General features: G+C 41.1%; 1 protein-coding gene across 1 annotated transcript in view; it reads left to right on the top strand.

The window, feature by feature from the left end:
- The window catches only part of LOC139757448 (solute carrier family 22 member 3-like), a 149,441-nt gene that overhangs the window by 10,679 nt on the left and 119,365 nt on the right, over positions 1 to 19,397 (top strand). Inside the window, exon 2 of the mRNA XM_071677973.1 lies at positions 16,997 to 17,215. Within this exon, the coding sequence (XP_071534074.1) occupies positions 16,997 to 17,215 (219 nt within the window). The remainder of the gene's footprint in view (positions 1 to 16,996; positions 17,216 to 19,397) is intronic.

The raw sequence follows: 19,397 nt of genomic DNA, 5'->3' as shown, positions 1-19,397 counted from the left end.
GACACCATACCCACTAATGTTATTATAGTTGACACTCCCACCAATGTTGTAATTACAGTTGGCACATTACCTGCTATTATTGTGATTATTGTTGACGCATTATCCACCATTGTTGTTATAAAAGTTGACTCTACCCACTAATGCTGTTATTATAGTTGATACACTATCCAGCAATGTTATTGTAGTTGACACAGTATCCAGCAATGCTATTATAGTTAACACAATACTGCCGATGCTACTATCGTTGACACACTACCCACCGATGTTGTTATATTTGACGCATTATCAAAAAATATTGTCTCTATAGCTGACACTATCCACGAATTTTGTTATTACAGTTGACACTACCCACTGATGTTGTTACAGTTGACATACTATCCACGAATGTTGTTAATGTAATTGACACACTTCTCACTGATATTATTATAGTTTACACTACTCACGGATGTTGATATTATAGTTGACATATTACTCACCAGAAGTGGTTTCAGAAGTGGTAGAGGATGTGTGGATCAGGTGTTTGCTTTGAAGAATGTATGTGAGAAATACTTAGAAAAGCAAATGGATTTGTATGTAGCATTTATGGATCTGGAGAAGGCATATGATAGAGTTGATAGAGATGCTCTGTGGAAGGTATTAAGAATATATGGTGTGGGAGGAAAGTTGTTAGAAGCCGTGAAAAGTTTTTATCGAGGATGTAAGGCATGTGTACGTGTAGGAAGAGAGGAAAGTGATTGGTTCTCAGTGAATGTAGGTTTGCGGCAGGGGTGTGTGATGTCTCCATGGTTGTTTAATTTGTTTATGGATGGGGTTGTTAGGGAGGTAAATGCAAGAGTTTTGGAAAGAGGGGCAAGTATGAAGTCTGTTGGGGATGAGAGAGCTTGGGAAGTGAGTCAGTTGTTGTTCGCTGATGATACAGCGCTGGTGGCTGATTCATGTGAGAAACTGCAGAAGCTGGTGACTCAGTTTGGTAAAGTGTGTGGAAGAAGAAAGTTAAGAGTAAATGTGAATAAGAGCAAGGTTATTAGGTACAGTAGGGTTGAGGGTCAAGTCAATTGGGAGGTGAGTTTGAATGGAGAAAAACTGGAGGAAGTGAAGTGTTTTAGATATCTGGGAGTGGATCTGGCAGCGGATGGAACCATGGAAGCGGAAGTGGATCATAGGGTGGGGGAGGGGGCGAAAATTCTGGGGGCCTTGAAGAATGTGTGGAAGTCGAGAACATTATCTCGGAAAGCAAAAATGGGTATGTTTGAAGGAATAGTGGTTCCAACAATGTTGTATGGTTGCGAGGCGTGGGCTATGGATAGAGTTGTGCGCAGGAGGATGGATGTGCTGGAAATGAGATGTTTGAGGACAATGTGTGGTGTGAGGTGGTTTGATCGAGTGAGTAACGTAAGGGTAAGAGAGATGTGTGGAAATAAAAAAGAGCGTGGTTGAGAGAGCAGAAGAGGGTGTTTTGAAGTGGTTTGGGCACATGGAGAGAATGAGTGAGGAAAGATTGACCAAGAGGATAAATGTGTCGGAGGTGGAGGGAACGAGGAGAAGAGGGAGACCAAATTGGAGGTGGAAAGATGGAATGAAAAAGATTTTGTGTGATCGGGGCCTGAACATGCAGGAGGGTGAAAGGAGGGCAAGGAATAGAGTGAATTGGAGCGATGTGGTATACCGGGGTTGACGTGCTGTCAGTGGATTGAATCAAGGCATGTGAAGCGTCTGGGGTAAACCATGGAAAGCTGTGTAGGTATGTATATTTGCGTGTGTGGACGTATGTATATACATGTGTATGGGGGGGGGGGGGGGTTGGGCCATTTCTTTCGTCTGTTTCCTTGCGCTACCTCGCAAACGCGGGAGACAGCGACAAAGTATGATAAAAAAAGATAATATTACTCACCAATGTTGTCATTATAGTTGACACATTACCTACTGATGTCATCTTAGTTGACACAGTATGCACTGATGTTGTTATCATAGTTGACACCATACCCACCAATGTTATTGTAGTTGATACACTCTCCCACCAATGTTGTAATTATACCTGACACACTTCCTGCTATTGTTGTGACTACTGTTGACACACTATCCACCAATGTTTTCATTATAGTTGACTCTACCTACTGATGTTGTTATTGTAGTTGACACACTATCCAGCAATGTTATTATATTTGACACAATACTCACCGATGTTGTAGTTATCGTTGACACACTGTCCACCAAAAATGTTGTTATTGTTGTTGACACTATCCACCAATGTTGATATACTTGTCACACTTCCGACCGATGTTATTATCACAATTGAGACACTATCCAACAATGTTGTTATTGTAGTTGATACACTGTCTACAAGTGTTGTTATTATAGTTGACATACTACCTACCGATATTGTTATTATGGTTGACATGATACCCACCGAAATTCTTATTATACTTGACACACCATCGACTAATGTTCCTATAGTTGAGAAACTACCGACCAATGCTGTTATTATAGTTGACACACTACCCACCAATGTTGTTGATATAGTTGGCACACTATCCACCGTTGTTGATATAGGTGACACTCTTCCCACCGATGTTGTTATTGTAGATGATACAATATCCACTGATGTTATTAATGTAATTGATACACAATCTACCAATGATTTGATTATAGGTGACATACTATCTACCGACGCTGTTATCATAGTTGGCAAACTATATACCAATGTCGTTGTTACAGGTGACACGCTAACCATTGATGTTATGGTTGATACACTTCCCACCCGATGTTGATGTTATAGTTGACACAATGACCATGGGTGCTGTTTTTATAGTTGACACACTACCCACCAGCGTTGTTATTATAGTTGTTATAGTTGACACACACTTCCACGGGTGTTGTTATTACAGTTGGCACACTACCCACCAGCTTTGTTACCATAGTTGACACACTATCCACGGGCGTTGTTATCATAGTTGACACACTATCCACTGATGTCGTTTTTATAGTTGACACACTACCCACCGATGTTGTTATTATAATTGACACATTTCCCAATGACGTTGTTATAATAGTTGACACACTATCCACTGATGTTATCATGACTGACACACTATCTACCGATGTTTTTATCATAGTTTACACTACCCCAAAAATGATGTTATTATAGTTGACACACTACCAACTAGTGTTGTTTTAATAGTTGACTCACTGGCAAATAATGCTTTTATTATAGTTGACACAGTATCCTCTAATGTTTTTATTATAGTTGACACACTACTGACCAATGCTGTCATTATTGTTGACATACTACCATTTAGTGTTGGTAGAATAGTTGACATTATCTATCAATGTTGTCACTATAGTTAACACTACTCACTAATATTTTTAATGTTGACACACTATCCACCATTGTTGTTATCATAATTGACTTACTATCCACCAATGTTGTCATTATAGTTAACACAATACCCACCGATGTTGTTATTATTGTTGACACACTATCCGACTATGTTGTTATTATAGCTTACAGACTACTCACCAATATTTTCATCATAGTTCATACACTTCCCACCGATGTTGACACTATCCACCAATGTAGTTATTATACTTGACACACTACCCATCGATGTTGTTATCATAGTTGACAGTATCCTCCAGTGTTGTTATTATAGTTGACACACTATCGTCCAATAATGTTATATAGTTGACACACTACCTACCTATGTTGTTACTATAGATGACGCGCAATCCACTAATGTTATTATAACACGCTACCCATCGATGTTATTATCATAGCTGAAACACTATCCACCAATGTTGTTATTATAGTTGACTTACTACCATCTGGTGCTGTTATTATAGTTGATACACTAGGTACCTATGTTGTTACTATATGTAACACACTATCCACCGATGTTGCTATTATAGTTGACACAATATCCACCAATGTTATTATAGTCTACACTGTATCCACTGATGCTCTTATTGTAGTTGACCCAGTATCCATCGATGTTATTATTATAGTTGACACATTATCCACCAATGCTGTTATTATAGTTGACACGCTACCCCACCAATGATGCTATTATAGTTGACAGACCACCATCTAGTGTTGTTATTATAGTTGACACACTATCCACCAATGTTGTTATTGTAGTTAACACACTATCCACTGCTGTTGTTATTATAGTTGACATAGTACTCACTGATGTGTTTATTGAACTTAATACACTATCTACCGATGTTGTTACAGCTGAGACACGGATGTTGGTATTGTAATTGACACTACCCAACAGTGTTATTTTCATAGGTGACACACTACCCACGGGTGTTGTTATTATAGTTGACACACTATCCAACGATATTGTTATTATAGTTGACACACTATCCACTGATGTTATCAGAGTTGACACACTACCCTCCAATGTTTTTATTCTAGTTGACACAGTACCCTACCAATGTTAATATTATAGTTGACAAACTACCGTCTAGTGTTGTTATTATGGTTGACACACTATCCGAAAATGTTGTTAATATAGTTGACACAGTACTCACCGAAGTTGTTACTATATTTGACACACAATCCACCAATATTGTTATTATAGTTGACACATCGTGCACTGATATTGATGTTGTAATTGATCCTACCCACCGATGTTATCATAATTGAAATTCTATCCAGTAATGTTGTTATTATAGTTGACACACTATCTACCGATGATGTTATTACTCTTGTCACACTACCAACCGATGTTGTCATTATAGTTGACACAATAGCAATCGATGTTATTCTTATAGTTGACACACAATGTTTTCTTTATAGTTGACGCTATCCATTAATGATGTTTTTGTAATTTACACACTACCGACGAATGCTGTTACTTTTGTTGATAAACTAACAATTTGTGTTGTTATATTTGACACACTCACTATCCTCCAATGTTGTTGTTATAGTTGACACACTATCCACCAATGCTGTTGTTATAGTTGATACACTACCCCACCAATGGTATTACTCTAGTTGACACACTGCAACTGATGTTGTTATTATAGTTGACACACTATCAACAAATGTTGTTAGTATAGTTTACACACTATCCACCGATGTTATTGTTACAGTTGACACACTATCAACCGATGTTGTTATTATAGCTGACCCAATATCAACCGGTGTTCTCATTGGTGCCACGCTACCCAGCAATATTTTTGTTATGGTTGACACTATCCAGCAATGTTGTTATTGTAAGTGACATACTACGGACGAATGCTGTTATAGTTGACATGCTACCAATTAGTGTAGTTATAGTTGACACACTCACTATTCTCCAATGTTGTTGTTATAGTTGACACACTACCCACCGATGTTGATGTGCTATCCACAATGTTTTTATAAGTGACATAGTTCCCAACTATATTGTTATTACTGTTGACACAATATCCACCAATGTTTTTATTATAGCTGACACACTACTCACCGATGTTGTCATTATTCTTCATATGGTAATCACCAATGTTGTCATAGCTGACACCTTACCAACCGATGTTGTTATTATAGTTGACACACTTTCCACCAATGTTGTTATCATAGTTGAGACACAACCAGCTACTATTATTATCACAAGTATCGCAATATCCATCTATGTTGTTATTATAGTTGAAACAGTACCCCCCGATGTTTTTATGATAGCTGACACATTACTCCCCCAGTTTTCTTATTATAGTTGACACACTACCAACTAGTGCTGTTATCATAGGTGACACACTATCTACCAATGCTGTTCTTATATTTGACACACAATCACCAATGATAGTACAGTTGACACGCTACCCACTGATGTTGTTATTATTGATGACACACAATCCACCAGTGCTGTCATCATCGTTGACACACTATCCACCAATGTTATTATCATAGTCAACACTACCCACTTATATCATTATAGTTGACACATTATCCACCGATGTTATTGTTACAGTTGACACACTACCAACCAATTTTGTTAACATAGTTGACCCAATATAAACCGATGTTGTTGTTATAGGTGACACAGTACCCAACAATGTTTGGTTGACACTATTCACCAATGTTGTTATTGTGATTGAAATAATACTGACGAATGCTGTTATTATAGTTATCATAGGTGACAAGCTACCAATTAGTGTTGTTATAGTCGACACACTCTCTATTCTCCATTGTTGTTGTTATAGTTGACACACTACCCACCGATGCTGTTACTATAGTTGACGCACTATCCACCAATGTTGTTATTATAGTTGACATGCTATCCACCAATGTTTTTATAGGTTGACACAATATCCATTAATGTTATTATAGCTGACACACTACTCACCGATGTCTTTATTATTGTTCATATGCTAATCCCTGGGGATAGGGGAGAAAGAATACTTCCCACGTATTCCCTGCGTGTCGTAGAAGGCGACTAAAAGGGAAGGGAGCGGGGGGCTGGAAATCCTCCCCTCTCATTTTTTTTTTTTTTTTTTTTCAAAAGAAGGAACAGAGAAGGGGGTCAGGTGAGGATACTCCCTCAAAGGCCCAGTCCTCTGTTCTTAACGCTACCTCGCTATCGCGGGAAATGGCGAATAGTATGAAAAAAAAAAAAAAATATATATATATATATATATATATATATATATATATATATATATATATATATATATATATATATTATTTATTTATTGTTTTATTTTGCTTTGTCGCTGTCTCCCGCGTTAGCGAGGTAACGCAAGGAAACAGACGAAAGAATGGCCCAACCCACCCACATACACATGTATATACATACACGTCCACACACGCAAATATACATATCTATACAACTCAGTGTACACATATATATACACACACAGACATATACATATATACACATGTACATAATTCATACTGTCTGCCTTTATTTGTTCCCACCGCCACCTTCCCACCGCCACAGAACTTTCCATGGTTTACCCCAGACGCTTCACATGCCCTGGTTAAATCCATTGACAGCAGGTCGACCCCGGTATACATCACCACTACTTGTTATCATATCCCCATTAGCCCCCTTCACTGAAGTTCCCATTTGCTCCCATGTCTTACGCACTTTATTTACCTCCTTCCAAAACATCTTTTTATTCTCCCTGAAATTTAATGATACTCTCTCACCCCAACTCTCATTTGCCCTCTTTCTCACCTCTTGCACCTTTCTCTTGACCTCCTGCCTCTTACTTTTATACCTCTCCCACTCATTTGCATTTTTTCCCTGCAAAAATCGTCCAAATGCCTCTCTCTTCTCTTTCACTAATAATCTTACCTCTTCATTGCACCACTCACTACCTTTTCTAATTAACCCACCTCCCACGTTTCTCATGCCATCACTGCTTCCCTAAATACATCCCATTCCTCCCCCACTCCCCTTACCTCCTTTGTTCTCACCTTTTTCCATTCTGTACTCAGTCTCTCCTGGTACTTCCTCTCACAAGTCTCCTTCCCAAGCTCACTTACTCTCACTACTCTCTTCACCCCAACATTCTCTCTTCTTTTCTGAAAACCCCCACAAATCTTCACCTTCGCCTCCACAAGATAATGATCAGACATCCCTCCAGTTGCACCTCTCAGCACATTAACATCCAAAAGTCTCTCTTTCGTGCGTCTATCAATTAAGACGTAATCCAATAACGCTCTCTGGCCATCTCTCCTACTTACATACGTATACTTATGTATAACTCGCTTTTTAAACCAGGTATTCCCAATCACCAGTCCTTTTTCAGCACATAAATCTACAAGCTCTTCACCATTTCCATTTACAACACTGAACACTCCATGTACACCAATTATTCCCTCAACTGCCACATTACTCACCTTTGCATTCAAATCACCCATCACTATAACCCGGTCTTGTGCATCAAAACCACTAACACACTCATTCAGCTGCTCCCAAAACACTTGCCTCTCATGATCTTTCTTCTCATGCTCAGGTGCATATGCACGAATAATCACCCATCTCTCTCCATCAACTTTCAGTTTGACCCATATCAATCTAGAATTTACTTTCTTACACTCTATCACATACTCCCAGAACTCCTGATTCAGGAGTAATGCTACTCTTTCCCTTGCTCTTGTCCTCTCACTAACCCCTGACTTTACTCCCAAGTCAGGGGGGCTGGAAATCCTCCCCTCTCGTTTTTTTTTTTTTTTTTTTTTTTTTTTCCAAAAGAAGGACAGAGAAGAGGTCCAGGTGAGGATATTCCCTCAAAGGCCCAGTCCTCTGTTCTTAACGCTACCTCGCTATCGCGGGAAATAGCGAATAGTATGAAAAAAAAAATATATATATATATATATATATATATATATATATATATAGATTATCCCTGGGGATAGGGGAGAAAGAATACCTCCCACGTATTCCCTGCGTGTCGTAGAAGGCTACTAAGAGGGAAGGAGCGGGAGGCTGGAAATCTTCCCCCTTTTTTTTTTATTTTTCAATTTCCAAAGGGAGGAACAGAGAAATGGGCCGGGTGAGGATGTTTCCCCAGAGGCCCAGTCCTCTGTTCTTAACGCTACCTCGCTGAGGCGGGAAATGGCGAATAGTATGAAGAAAAGAAAGAATATATATATACATGTATGTATATATATATATATATATATATATATATATATATATATATATATATATATATATATATATATATATATTTTTTTTTTTTGCTTTGTCGTTGTCTCTCGCGTTTGCGAGGTAGCGCAAGGAAACAGACGAAAGAAATGGCCCAACCCACCCCCATACACATGTATGTACATACGTCCATACACGCAAATATACATACCTACACAGCTTTCCATGGTTTACCCCAGACGCTTCACATGCCCTGATTCAATCCACTGACAGCACGTCAACCCCGGTATACCACATCGATCCAATTCACTCTATTCCTTGCCCTCCTTTCACCCTCCTGCATGTTCAGGCCCCGATCACACAAAATCTTTTTCACTCCATCTTTCCACCTCCAATTTGGTCTCCCACTTCTCGTTCCCTCCACTTCCGACGCATATATCCTCTTGGTCAATCTTTCCTCACTCATTCTCTCCATGTGCCCAAACCATTTCAAAACACCCTCTTCTGCTCTCTCAACCACGCTCTTTTTATTTCCACACATCTCTCTTACTCTTACGTTACTTACTCGATCAAACCACCCCACACCACACATTGTCCTCAAACATCTCATTTCCAGCACATCCATCCTCCTGCGCACAACTCTATCCATAGCCCACGCCTCGCAACCATACAACATTGTTGGAACCACTATTCCTTCAAACTTACCCATTTTTGCTTTCCGAGATAATGTTCTCGACTTCCACACATTCTTCAACGCTCCCATGAGTCCTACAATGTATGTATGACTCATGGTGAGGTGCCTGAGGATTGGGGGAATGCGTGCATAGTGCCATTGTACAAAGGCAAATGGGATAAGAGTGAATGCTCAAATTACAGAGGTATAAGTTTGTTGAGTATTCCTGGTAAATTATATGGGAGGGTATTGATTGAGAGGATGAATGCATGTACAGAGCATCAGATTGGGGAAGAGCAGTGTGGTTTCAGAAGTGGTAGAGGATGTGTGGATCAGGTGTTTGCTTTGAAGAATGTATGTGAGAAATACTTAGAAAAGCAAATGGATTTGTATGTAGCATTTATGGATCTGGAGAAGGCATATGATAGAGTTGATAGAGATGCTCTGTGGAAGGAATTAAGAATATATAGTGTGGGAGGCAAGTTGTTAGAAGCAGTGAAAAGTTTTTATCGAGGATTTAAGGCATATGTACGTGTAGGAAGAGAGGGAAGTGACTGGTTCTCAATGAATGTAGGTTTGCGGCAGGTGTGTGTGATGTCTCCATGGTTGTTTAATTTGTTTATGGATGAGGTTATTAGGGAGGTGAATGCAAGAGTTCTGGAAAGAGGGGCAAGTATGAAGTCTTTTGGGGATGAGAGAGCTTGGGAAGTGAGTCAGATGTTGTTCGCTGATGATACAGCGCTGGTGGCTGATTCATGTGAGAAACTGCAGAAGCTGGTGACTGAGTTTTGTAAAGTGTGTGAAGGAAGAAAGTTAAGAGTAAATGTGAATAAGAGGAAGGTAATTAGGTACAGTAGGGTTGAGGGTCAAGTCAATTGGGCGGTAAGTTTGAATGGAGAAAAACTGGAGGAAGTAAAGTGTTTTAGATATCTGGGAGTGGATCTGGCAGCGGATGGAACCATGGAAGCGGAAATGGATTATAGGGTGGGGGAGGGGGCGAAAATCCTGGGAGCCTTGATGAATGTGTGGAAGTCGAGAACATTACCTCGGAAAGCAAAAATGGGTATGTTTGAAGGAATAGTGGTTCCAACAATGTTGTATGGTTGCGAGGCGTGGGCTATGGATAGAGTTGTGCGCAGGAGGATGGATGTGCTGGAAATGAGATGTTTGAGGACAATGTGTGGTGTGAGGTGGTTTGATCGAGTAAGTAACGTAAGGGTAAGAGAGCTGTGTGGAAATAAAAAGAGCGTGGTTGAGAGAGCAGAAGAGGGTGTTTTGAAATGGTTTGGGCACATGGAGAGAATGAGTGAGGAAAGATTGACCAAGAGGATATATGTGTCGGAGGTGGAGGGAATGAGGAGAAGTGGGAGACCAAATTGGAGGTGGAAAGATGGAGTGAAAAAGATTTTGTGTGATCGGGGCCTGAACATGCAGGAGGGTGAAAGGAGGGCAAGGAATAGAGTGAATTGGATCGATGTGGTATACCGGGGTTGACGTGCTGTCAGTGGATTGAATCAGGGCATGCGAAGCGTCTGGGGTAAACCATGGAAAGTTGCGTAGGTATGTATAATTGCGTGTGTGGACGTATGTATATACATATGTATGGGGGGGTGGGTGGGTTGGGCCATTTCTTTCGTCTGTTTCCTTGCGCTACCTCGGAAACGTGGGAGACAGCGACAAAGCAAATATATATATATATATATTTTTTTTTTTTTATACTTTGTCGCTGTCTCCCGCGTTTGCGAGGTAGCGCAAGGAAACAGACGAAAGAAATGGCCCAACCCCCCCATACACATGTATATACATACGTCACACACGCAAATATACATACCTACACAGCTTTCCATGGTTTACCCCAGACGCTTCACATGCCTTGATTCAATCCACTGACAGCACGTCAACCCCGGTATACCACATCGCTCCAATTCACTCTATTCCTTACCCTCCTTTCACCCTCCTGCATGTTCAGGCCCCGATCACACAAAATCTTTTTCACTCCATCTTTCCACCTCCAATTTGGTCTCCCTCTTCTCCTCGTTCCCTCCACCTCCGACACATATATCCTCTTGGTCAATCTTTCCTCACTCATTCTCTCCATGTGCCTAAACCACTTCAAAACACCCTCTTCTGCTCTCTCAACCACGCTCTTTTTATTTCCTCACATCTCTCTTACCCTTACGTTACTCACTCGATCAAACCACCTCACACCACACATTGTCCTCAAACATCTCATTTCCAGCACATCCATCCTCCTGCGCACAACTCTATCCATAGCCCACGCCTCGCAACCATACAACATTGTTGGAACCACTATTCCTTCAAACATACCCATTTTTGCTTTCCGAGATAATGTTCTCGACTTCCACACATTCTTCAAGGCCCCCAGAATTTTCGCCCCCTCCCCCACCCTATGATCCACTTCCGCTTCCATGGTTCCATCCGCTGCCAGATCCACTCCCAGATATCTAAAACACTTCACTTCCTCCAGTTTTTCTCCATTCAAACTCACCTCCCAATTGACTTGACCCTCAACCCTACTGTACCTGATAACCTTGCTCTTATTCACATTTACTCTTAACTTTCTTCTTCCACACACTTTACCAAACTCAGTCACCAGCTTCTGCAGTTTCTCACATGAATCAGCCACCAGCGCTGTATCATCAGCGAACAACAACTGACTCACTTCCCAAGCTCTCTCATCCCCAACAGACTTCATACTTGCCCCTCTTTCCAAAACTCTTTCATTTACCTCCCTAACAACCCCATCCATAAACAAATTAAACAACCATGGAGACATCACACACCCCTGCCGCAAACCTACATTCACTGAGAACCAATCACTTTCCTCTCTTCCTACACGTACACATGCCTTACATCCTCGATAAAAACTTTTCACTGCTTCTAACAACTTTCCTCCCACACCATATATTCTTAATACCTTCCACAGAGCATCTCTATCAACTCTATCATATGCCTTCTCCAGATCCATAAATGCTACATACAAATCCATTTGCTTTTCTAAGTATTTCTCACATACATTCTTCAAAGCAAACACCTGATCCACACATCCTCTACCACTTCTGAAACCACACTGCTCTTCCCCAATCTGATGCTCTGTACATGCCTTCACCCTCTCAATCAATACCCTCCCATATAATTTACCAGGAATACTCAACAAACTTATACCTCTGTAATTTGAGCATTCACTCTTATCCCCTTTGCCTTTGTACAATGGCACTATGCACGCATTCCGCCAATCATCAGGCACCTCACCATGAGTCATACATACATTAAATAACCTTACCAACCAGTCAACAATACAGTCACCCCCTTTTTTAATAAATTCCACTGCAATACCATCCAAACCTGCTGCCTTGCCGGCTTTCATCTTCCGCAAAGCTTTCACTACCTCTTCTCTGTTTACCAAATCATTTTCCCTAACCCTCTCACTTTGCACACCACCTCGACCAAAACACCCTATATCTGCCACTCTATCATCAAACACATTCAACAAACCTTCAAAATACTCACTCCATCTCCTTCTCACATCACCACTACTTGTTATCACCTCCCCATTTGCGCCCTTCACTGAAGTTCCCATTTCTCCCTTGTCTTACGCACTTTATTTACCTCCTTCCAGAACATCTTTTTATTCTCCCTAAAATTTAATGATACTCTCTCACCCCAACTCTCATTTGCCCTTTTTTCACCTCTTGCACCTTTCTCTTGACCTCCTGTCTCTTTCTTTTATACATCTCCCACTCAATTGCATTTTTTCCCTGCAAAAATCGTCCAAATGCCTCTCTCTTCTCTTTCACTAATACTCTTACTTCTTCATCCCACCACTCACTACCCTTTCTAATCAACCCACCTCCCACTCTTCTCATGCCACAAGCATCTTTTGCGCAATCCATCACTGATTCCATAAATACATCCCATTCCTCCCCCACTCCCCTTGCTTCCATTGTTCTCACCTTTTTCCATTCTGTACTCAGTCTCTCCTGGTACTTCCTCACACAGGTCTCCTTCTCAAGCTCACTTACTCTCACCACCCTCTTCACCCCAACATTCGCTCTTCTTTTCTGAAAACCCATACAGATCTTCACCTTAGCCTCCACAAGGTAATGATCAGACATCCCTCCAGTTGCACCTCTCAGCACATTAACATCCAAAAGTCTCTCTTTCGCACGCCTGTCAATTAACACGTAATCCAATAACGCTCTCTGGCCATCTCTCCTACTTACATAAGTATACTTATGTATATCTCGCTTTTTAAACCAGGTATTCCCAATCATCAGTCCTGTTTCAGCACATAAATCTACAAGCTCTTCACCATTTCCATTTACAACACTGAACACCCCATGTATACCAATTATTCCCTCAACTGCCACATTACTCACCTTTGCATTCAAATCACCCATCACTATAACCCGGTCTCGTGCATCAAAACCACTAACACACTCATTCAGCTGCTCCCAAAACACTTGCCTCTCTTGATCTTTCTTCTCATGCCCAGGTGCATATGCACCAATAATCACCCACCTCTCTCCATCAACTTTCAGTTTTACCCATATTAATCGAGAATTTACTTTCTTACACTCTATCACATACTCCCACAACTCCTGTTTCAGGAGTATTGCTACTCCTTCCCTTGCTCTTGTCCTCTCACGAACCCCTGACTTTACTCCCCAGACATTCCCAAACCACTCTTCCCCTTTACCCTTGAGCTTCGTTTCACTCAGAGCCAAAACATCCAGGTTCCTTTCCTCAAACATACTACCTATCTCTCCTTTTTTCACATCTTGGTTACATCCACACACATTTAGGCACCCCACTCTGAGCCTTCGAGGAGGATGAGCACTCCCCGCGTGACTCCTTCTTCTGTTTCCCATTTTAGAAAGTTAATACAAGTCAATATATATATATATTGAGAACAATGGAAGCAAGGGGAGTGGGGGAGGAATGGGATGTATTTATGGAATCAGTGATGGATTGCGCAAAAGATGCTTGTGGCATGAGAAGAGTGGGAGGTGGGTTGATTAGAAAGGGTAGTGAGTGGTGGGATGAAGAAGTAAGAGTATTAGTGAAAGAGAAGAGAGAGGCATTTGGACGATTTTTGCAGGGAAAAAATGCAATTGAGTGGGAGATGTATAAAAGAAAGAGACAGGAGGTCAAGAGAAAGGTGCAAGAGGTGAAAAAAAGGGCAAATGAGAGTTGGGGTGAGAGAGTATCATTAAATTTTAGGGAGAATAAAAAGATGTTCTGGAAGGAGGTAAATAAAGTGCGTAAGACAAGGGAGCAAATGGGAACTTCAGTGAAGGGCGCAAATGGGGAGGTGATAACAAGTAGTGGTGATGTGAGAAGGAGATGGAGTGAGTATTTTGAAGGTTTGTTGAATGTGTTTGATGATAGAGTGGCAGATATAGGGTGTTTTGGTCGAGGTGGTGTGCAAAGTGAGAGGGTTAGGGAAAATGATTTGGTAAACAGAGAAGAGGTAGTGAAAGCTTTGCGGAAGATGAAAGCCGGCAAGGCAGCAGGTTTGGATGGTATTGCAGTGGAATTTATTAAAAAAGGGGGCGACTGTATTGTTGACTGGTTGGTAAGGTTATTTAATGTATGTATGACTCATGGTGAGGTGCCTGAGGATTGGCGGAATGCGTGCATAGTGCCATTGTACAAAGGCAAAGGGGATAAGAGTGAATGCTCAAATTACAGAGGTATAAGTTTGTTGAGTATTCCTGGTAAATTATATGGGAGGGTATTGATTGAGAGGGTGAAGGCATGTACAGAGCATCAGATTGGGGAAGAGCAGTGTGGTTTCAGAAGTGGTAGAGGATGTGTGGATCAGGTGTTTGCTTTGAAGAATGTATGTGAGAAATACTTAGAAAAGCAAATGGATTTGTATGTAGCATTTATGGATCTGGAGAAGGCATATGATAGAGTTGATAGAGATGCTCTGTGGAAGGTATTAAGAATATATGGTGTGGGAGGCAAGTTGTTAGAAGCAGTGAAAAGTTTTTATCGAGGATGTAAGGCATGTGTACGTGTAGGAAGAGAGGAAAGTGATTGGTTCTCAGTGAATGTAGGTTTGCGGCAGGGGTGTGTGATGTCTCCATGGTTGTTTAATTTGTTTATGGATGGGGTTGTTAGGGAGGTAAATGCAAGAGTTTTGGAAAGAGGGGCAAGTATGAAGTCTGTTGGGGATGAGAGAGCTTGGGAAGTGAGTCAGTTGTTGTTCGCTGATGATACAGCGCTGGTGGCTGATTCATGTGAGAAACTGCAGAAGCTGGTGACTGAGTTTGGTAAAGTGTGTGGAAGAAGAAAGTTAAGAGTAAATGTGAATAAGAGCAAGGTTATTAGGTACAGTAGGGTTGAGGGTCAAGTCAATTGGGAGGTGAGTTTGAATGGAGAAAAACTGGAGGAAGTGAAGTGTTTTAGATATCTGGGAGTGGATCTGTCAGCGGATGGAACCATGGAAGCGGAAGTGGATCATAGGGTGGGGGAGGGGGCGAAAATTCTGGGGGCCTTGAAGAATGTGTGGAAGTCGAGAACATTATCTCGGAAAGCAAAAATGGGTATGTTTGAAGGAATAGTGGTTCCAACAATGTTGTATGGTTGCGAGGCGTGGGCTATGGATAGAGTTGTGCGCAGGAGGATGGATGTGCTGGAAATGAGATGTTTGAGGACAATGTGTGGTGTGAGGTGGTTTGATCGAGTGAGTAACGTAAGGGTAAGAGAGATGTGTGGAAATAAAAAGAGCGTGGTTGAGAGAGCAGAAGAGGGTGTTTTGAAGTGGTGTGGGCACATGGAGAGGATGAGTGAGGAAAGATTGACCAAGAGGATATATGTGTCGGAGGTGGAGGGAGCAAGGAGAAGAGGGAGACCAAATTGGAGGTGGAAAGATGGAGTGAAAAAGATTTTGTGTGATCAGGGCCTGAACTTGCAGGAGGGTGAAAGGAGGGCAAGGAATAGAGTGAATTGGAGCGATGTGGTATACCGGGGTTGACGTGCTGTCAGTGGATTGAATCAAGGCATGTGAAGCGTCTGGGGTAAACCATGGAAAGCTGTGTAGGTATGTATATTTGCGTGTGTGGACGTATGTATATACTTGTGTATGGGGGGGGGGGGGGGGTGGGGCCATTTCTTTCGTCTGTTTCCTTGCGCTACCTCGCAAACGCGGGAGACAGCGACAAAGTATAAAAAAAAAAAAAATATGTATATATATATATATATATATATATATATATATATATATATATATATATATATATATATTTATATATATATATATATATATATATATATATATATATATATATATATATATATATATATATATATATATATATATATATATATATATATATATATATATATATTTTCTTCTTTTCTTTCAAACTGTTCGCCATTTCCCGCATTAGCGAGGTAGCGTTAAGAACAGAGGACTGGGCCTCTGAGGGAATACCCTCACCTGGCCCAATTCTCTGTTCCTTCTTTTGGAAAATTAAAAAAAAAAAACGAGAGGGGAGGATTTCCAGCCCCCCGCTCCCTCCCCTTTTAGTCGCCTTTTACGACACGCAGGGAATACGTGGGAAGTATTCTTTGTCCCCTATCCCCAGGGAAAATATATATATATATATATATATATATATATATATATATATATATATATATATATATATATATATATATATATATACTCATATGGAATGATCTGTGTAATTCTTTTTTTGACCATCAGTTGCTGTTCGTGTTCGGCTGTTTGTTGAACATCTTCGTGGCCATCGTGTATTGTGGTCAGATATTCATAACGCTGACCCCGCCTCACTGGTGTAGCGCCCCACCTGAGCTGCTGCATCTGAACCTGAGTGAGCAGCAGCTGAAGCTCCTCACTGTACCTCTACGGGAGGATGGTACCGACTTCCACACTTGCCTGAGATACACCGTTAACTTGACTCAGGTACCACATTTTATTCACTCTTGAGGTATCATTATATTCCACTGAAAGAACAGACGTTGCATCAAAGGTTTGTTAACCTGGTGCCAACATGGCATTTAATGTTAGTACAGGGTACTAGGGTATCTATACTGATCAGAATTCAGATGTAATATTATATTTATCTATAGCAATGGACTGACGACGTTTATCTCTTCTTTAGTTGCGAATTTCTATGTATTATTCATGATATGATGTTAGAAGGCTCATTGATAACCTGTATTGATGATGTCTGATACAACAGTTAGTGGCAATATTAACTGCCTGTCCTGATTGTGTCTGATACATCAGTTAGTGGCATCATTAACTGCCTGTCCTGATGCTGTCTGATTCTCCCGCAAACCCTTGTTGACGACAGATGTGCTGCAGCGACGCGCTAGCTGACCCGATTTTAGGTCTTTTTGTAGGCCGGTTAGTGACCCACTTAAATCTTAGTGAAATTCCTTGAATCTTAGCGAAATCATTTGAATTTCAGTGGAATCCTTTGATCTTAGTTAAATCCTAGAAGATGGCTCTAGTTTCTCGAGTTGCCTGCCCAGATGTCATTGAGAGTACACCAGGGATTTTTTCCTCAGAGAAGGTCAGTACACTTTTTTTTTTTGTTCTGCGACGTTTTTGATGGGCTTTCGATAGGTGTTAGGAAAATTAGCGAAGCTTGGAGAAACTAAATGTTTGAGTGAGAGGATGGGAAGAGGAAGCTGGGTTCTTAGCAGCGAAAGTGGTTGCGTTACAGGAAACAGACATTGGTATATTATCTAGGCTATCAGCTTAAATAGTAGGATAGCAACCGCAGAGACGAAGTTGGAAGACACTTCCACCTTCCAACCTGCGAGGAAAACTTGTCGTCGCATCACCGAACAACAGAACTAATCTCCACTCACAGTAGGTTTAGCTTCCTGGATGATGAAGTACAGGATGATCGTAGCATCATCCTGGTCAGGGACTCTATAGTCAGACATCAGGAGCAGGAGTTCTGTGCGAAGTGTAGAAATAAGAACTTGTGTTATGCAGGAGCTGGGATAGAACGCGTCCTAGATAAGTTTGACAACGTAATCTCAAAGAATCCCGAGTATGTGATTTTTGTCGTTGAGGTGGGGACGAACGATGCAGTTAATGGGAGATCGGAGGACATACTAGCGAAGTATAGGGAACTTATTAACAAGTTCAAGGAAAGTCGTAGGAAGCTTATAATATCGGGATTGCTGCCATAGTATGACGTCGATTCCTGTACCCTCAGTAGAATGTTAGGGATAAACAGAATGGAAGCTCTCTGTAGGGAGGAGGATAGTGTGTTTAGTATAGACCTGTGGGACCATTTTAGTCATGAAAGACCTCTGTACGCTAGAGATGGTCTTCACTTAAATGGAATAGGGAATGCCCGCCTTGGCAGAGTACTGGATGAGAAAATTAGGCCTTTTTTCGATAGATAAGCTACTCAGGAGAACAAATCATGGTCGAGGTAACGAAGAAAATAGGAGAGTGAGGGAGGTTGAAGGAGTAGCTGTGGTGGGTGGGTCGGTGCGGGGAGAATCCGAGTGTGGAAGGGATCTGGAGGACACGGCGTCCAGTTTGATCATTATAAAGATAGCGTTTAAGGATGGATGGGACCTTGACGAATTAGCAAAGAAATGTCAAGTATGATCAGTTGGGAACAACTCAGACAGTATAAGGAGCGGGTTAGCACAGCGACAGGTCAACTCTCAGGTAATGACCCAGGTTGGTAGGGTCCAGTGCGGGAGGGTCAGAGTAAGGCGGCGAACCCGAAACAGATGGAGAACCGTCTGTATCCCGCTGCTGCACACGACGCACACATTAACAGTGATAATACACACAAACATACCGACAGTAAAAAAAAGAGGCAAATTTACTCCAGAGATCAACTCCGAAGAAAATAAGTTTGATATGCACAAATGCCCGGAGCATCATTACGAAACGCGATGAATCTATTATATCCTATACAGTTACTGAAAACTGAACATTATTACAATCTCAGAAACCTGAGTAAACTCTGAAGATAAACACCTAATCGTCGAGTTAGCAATACCCAGATACAAACTATTTACGAAGATCACTTGTACAAGGTAAGTGGTGGAGTTTTGATCTACGTTGATAACAATCTAAGTGCTATTAAGATAAGCAAAGTAAA

The sequence above is a fragment of the Panulirus ornatus genome, chromosome 26, assembly GCF_036320965.1.
Source record: "Panulirus ornatus isolate Po-2019 chromosome 26, ASM3632096v1, whole genome shotgun sequence".
NCBI classification, from domain to species: domain Eukaryota; kingdom Metazoa; phylum Arthropoda; class Malacostraca; order Decapoda; family Palinuridae; genus Panulirus; species Panulirus ornatus.
This window is presented reverse-complemented; position numbering and strand designations above follow the sequence as displayed.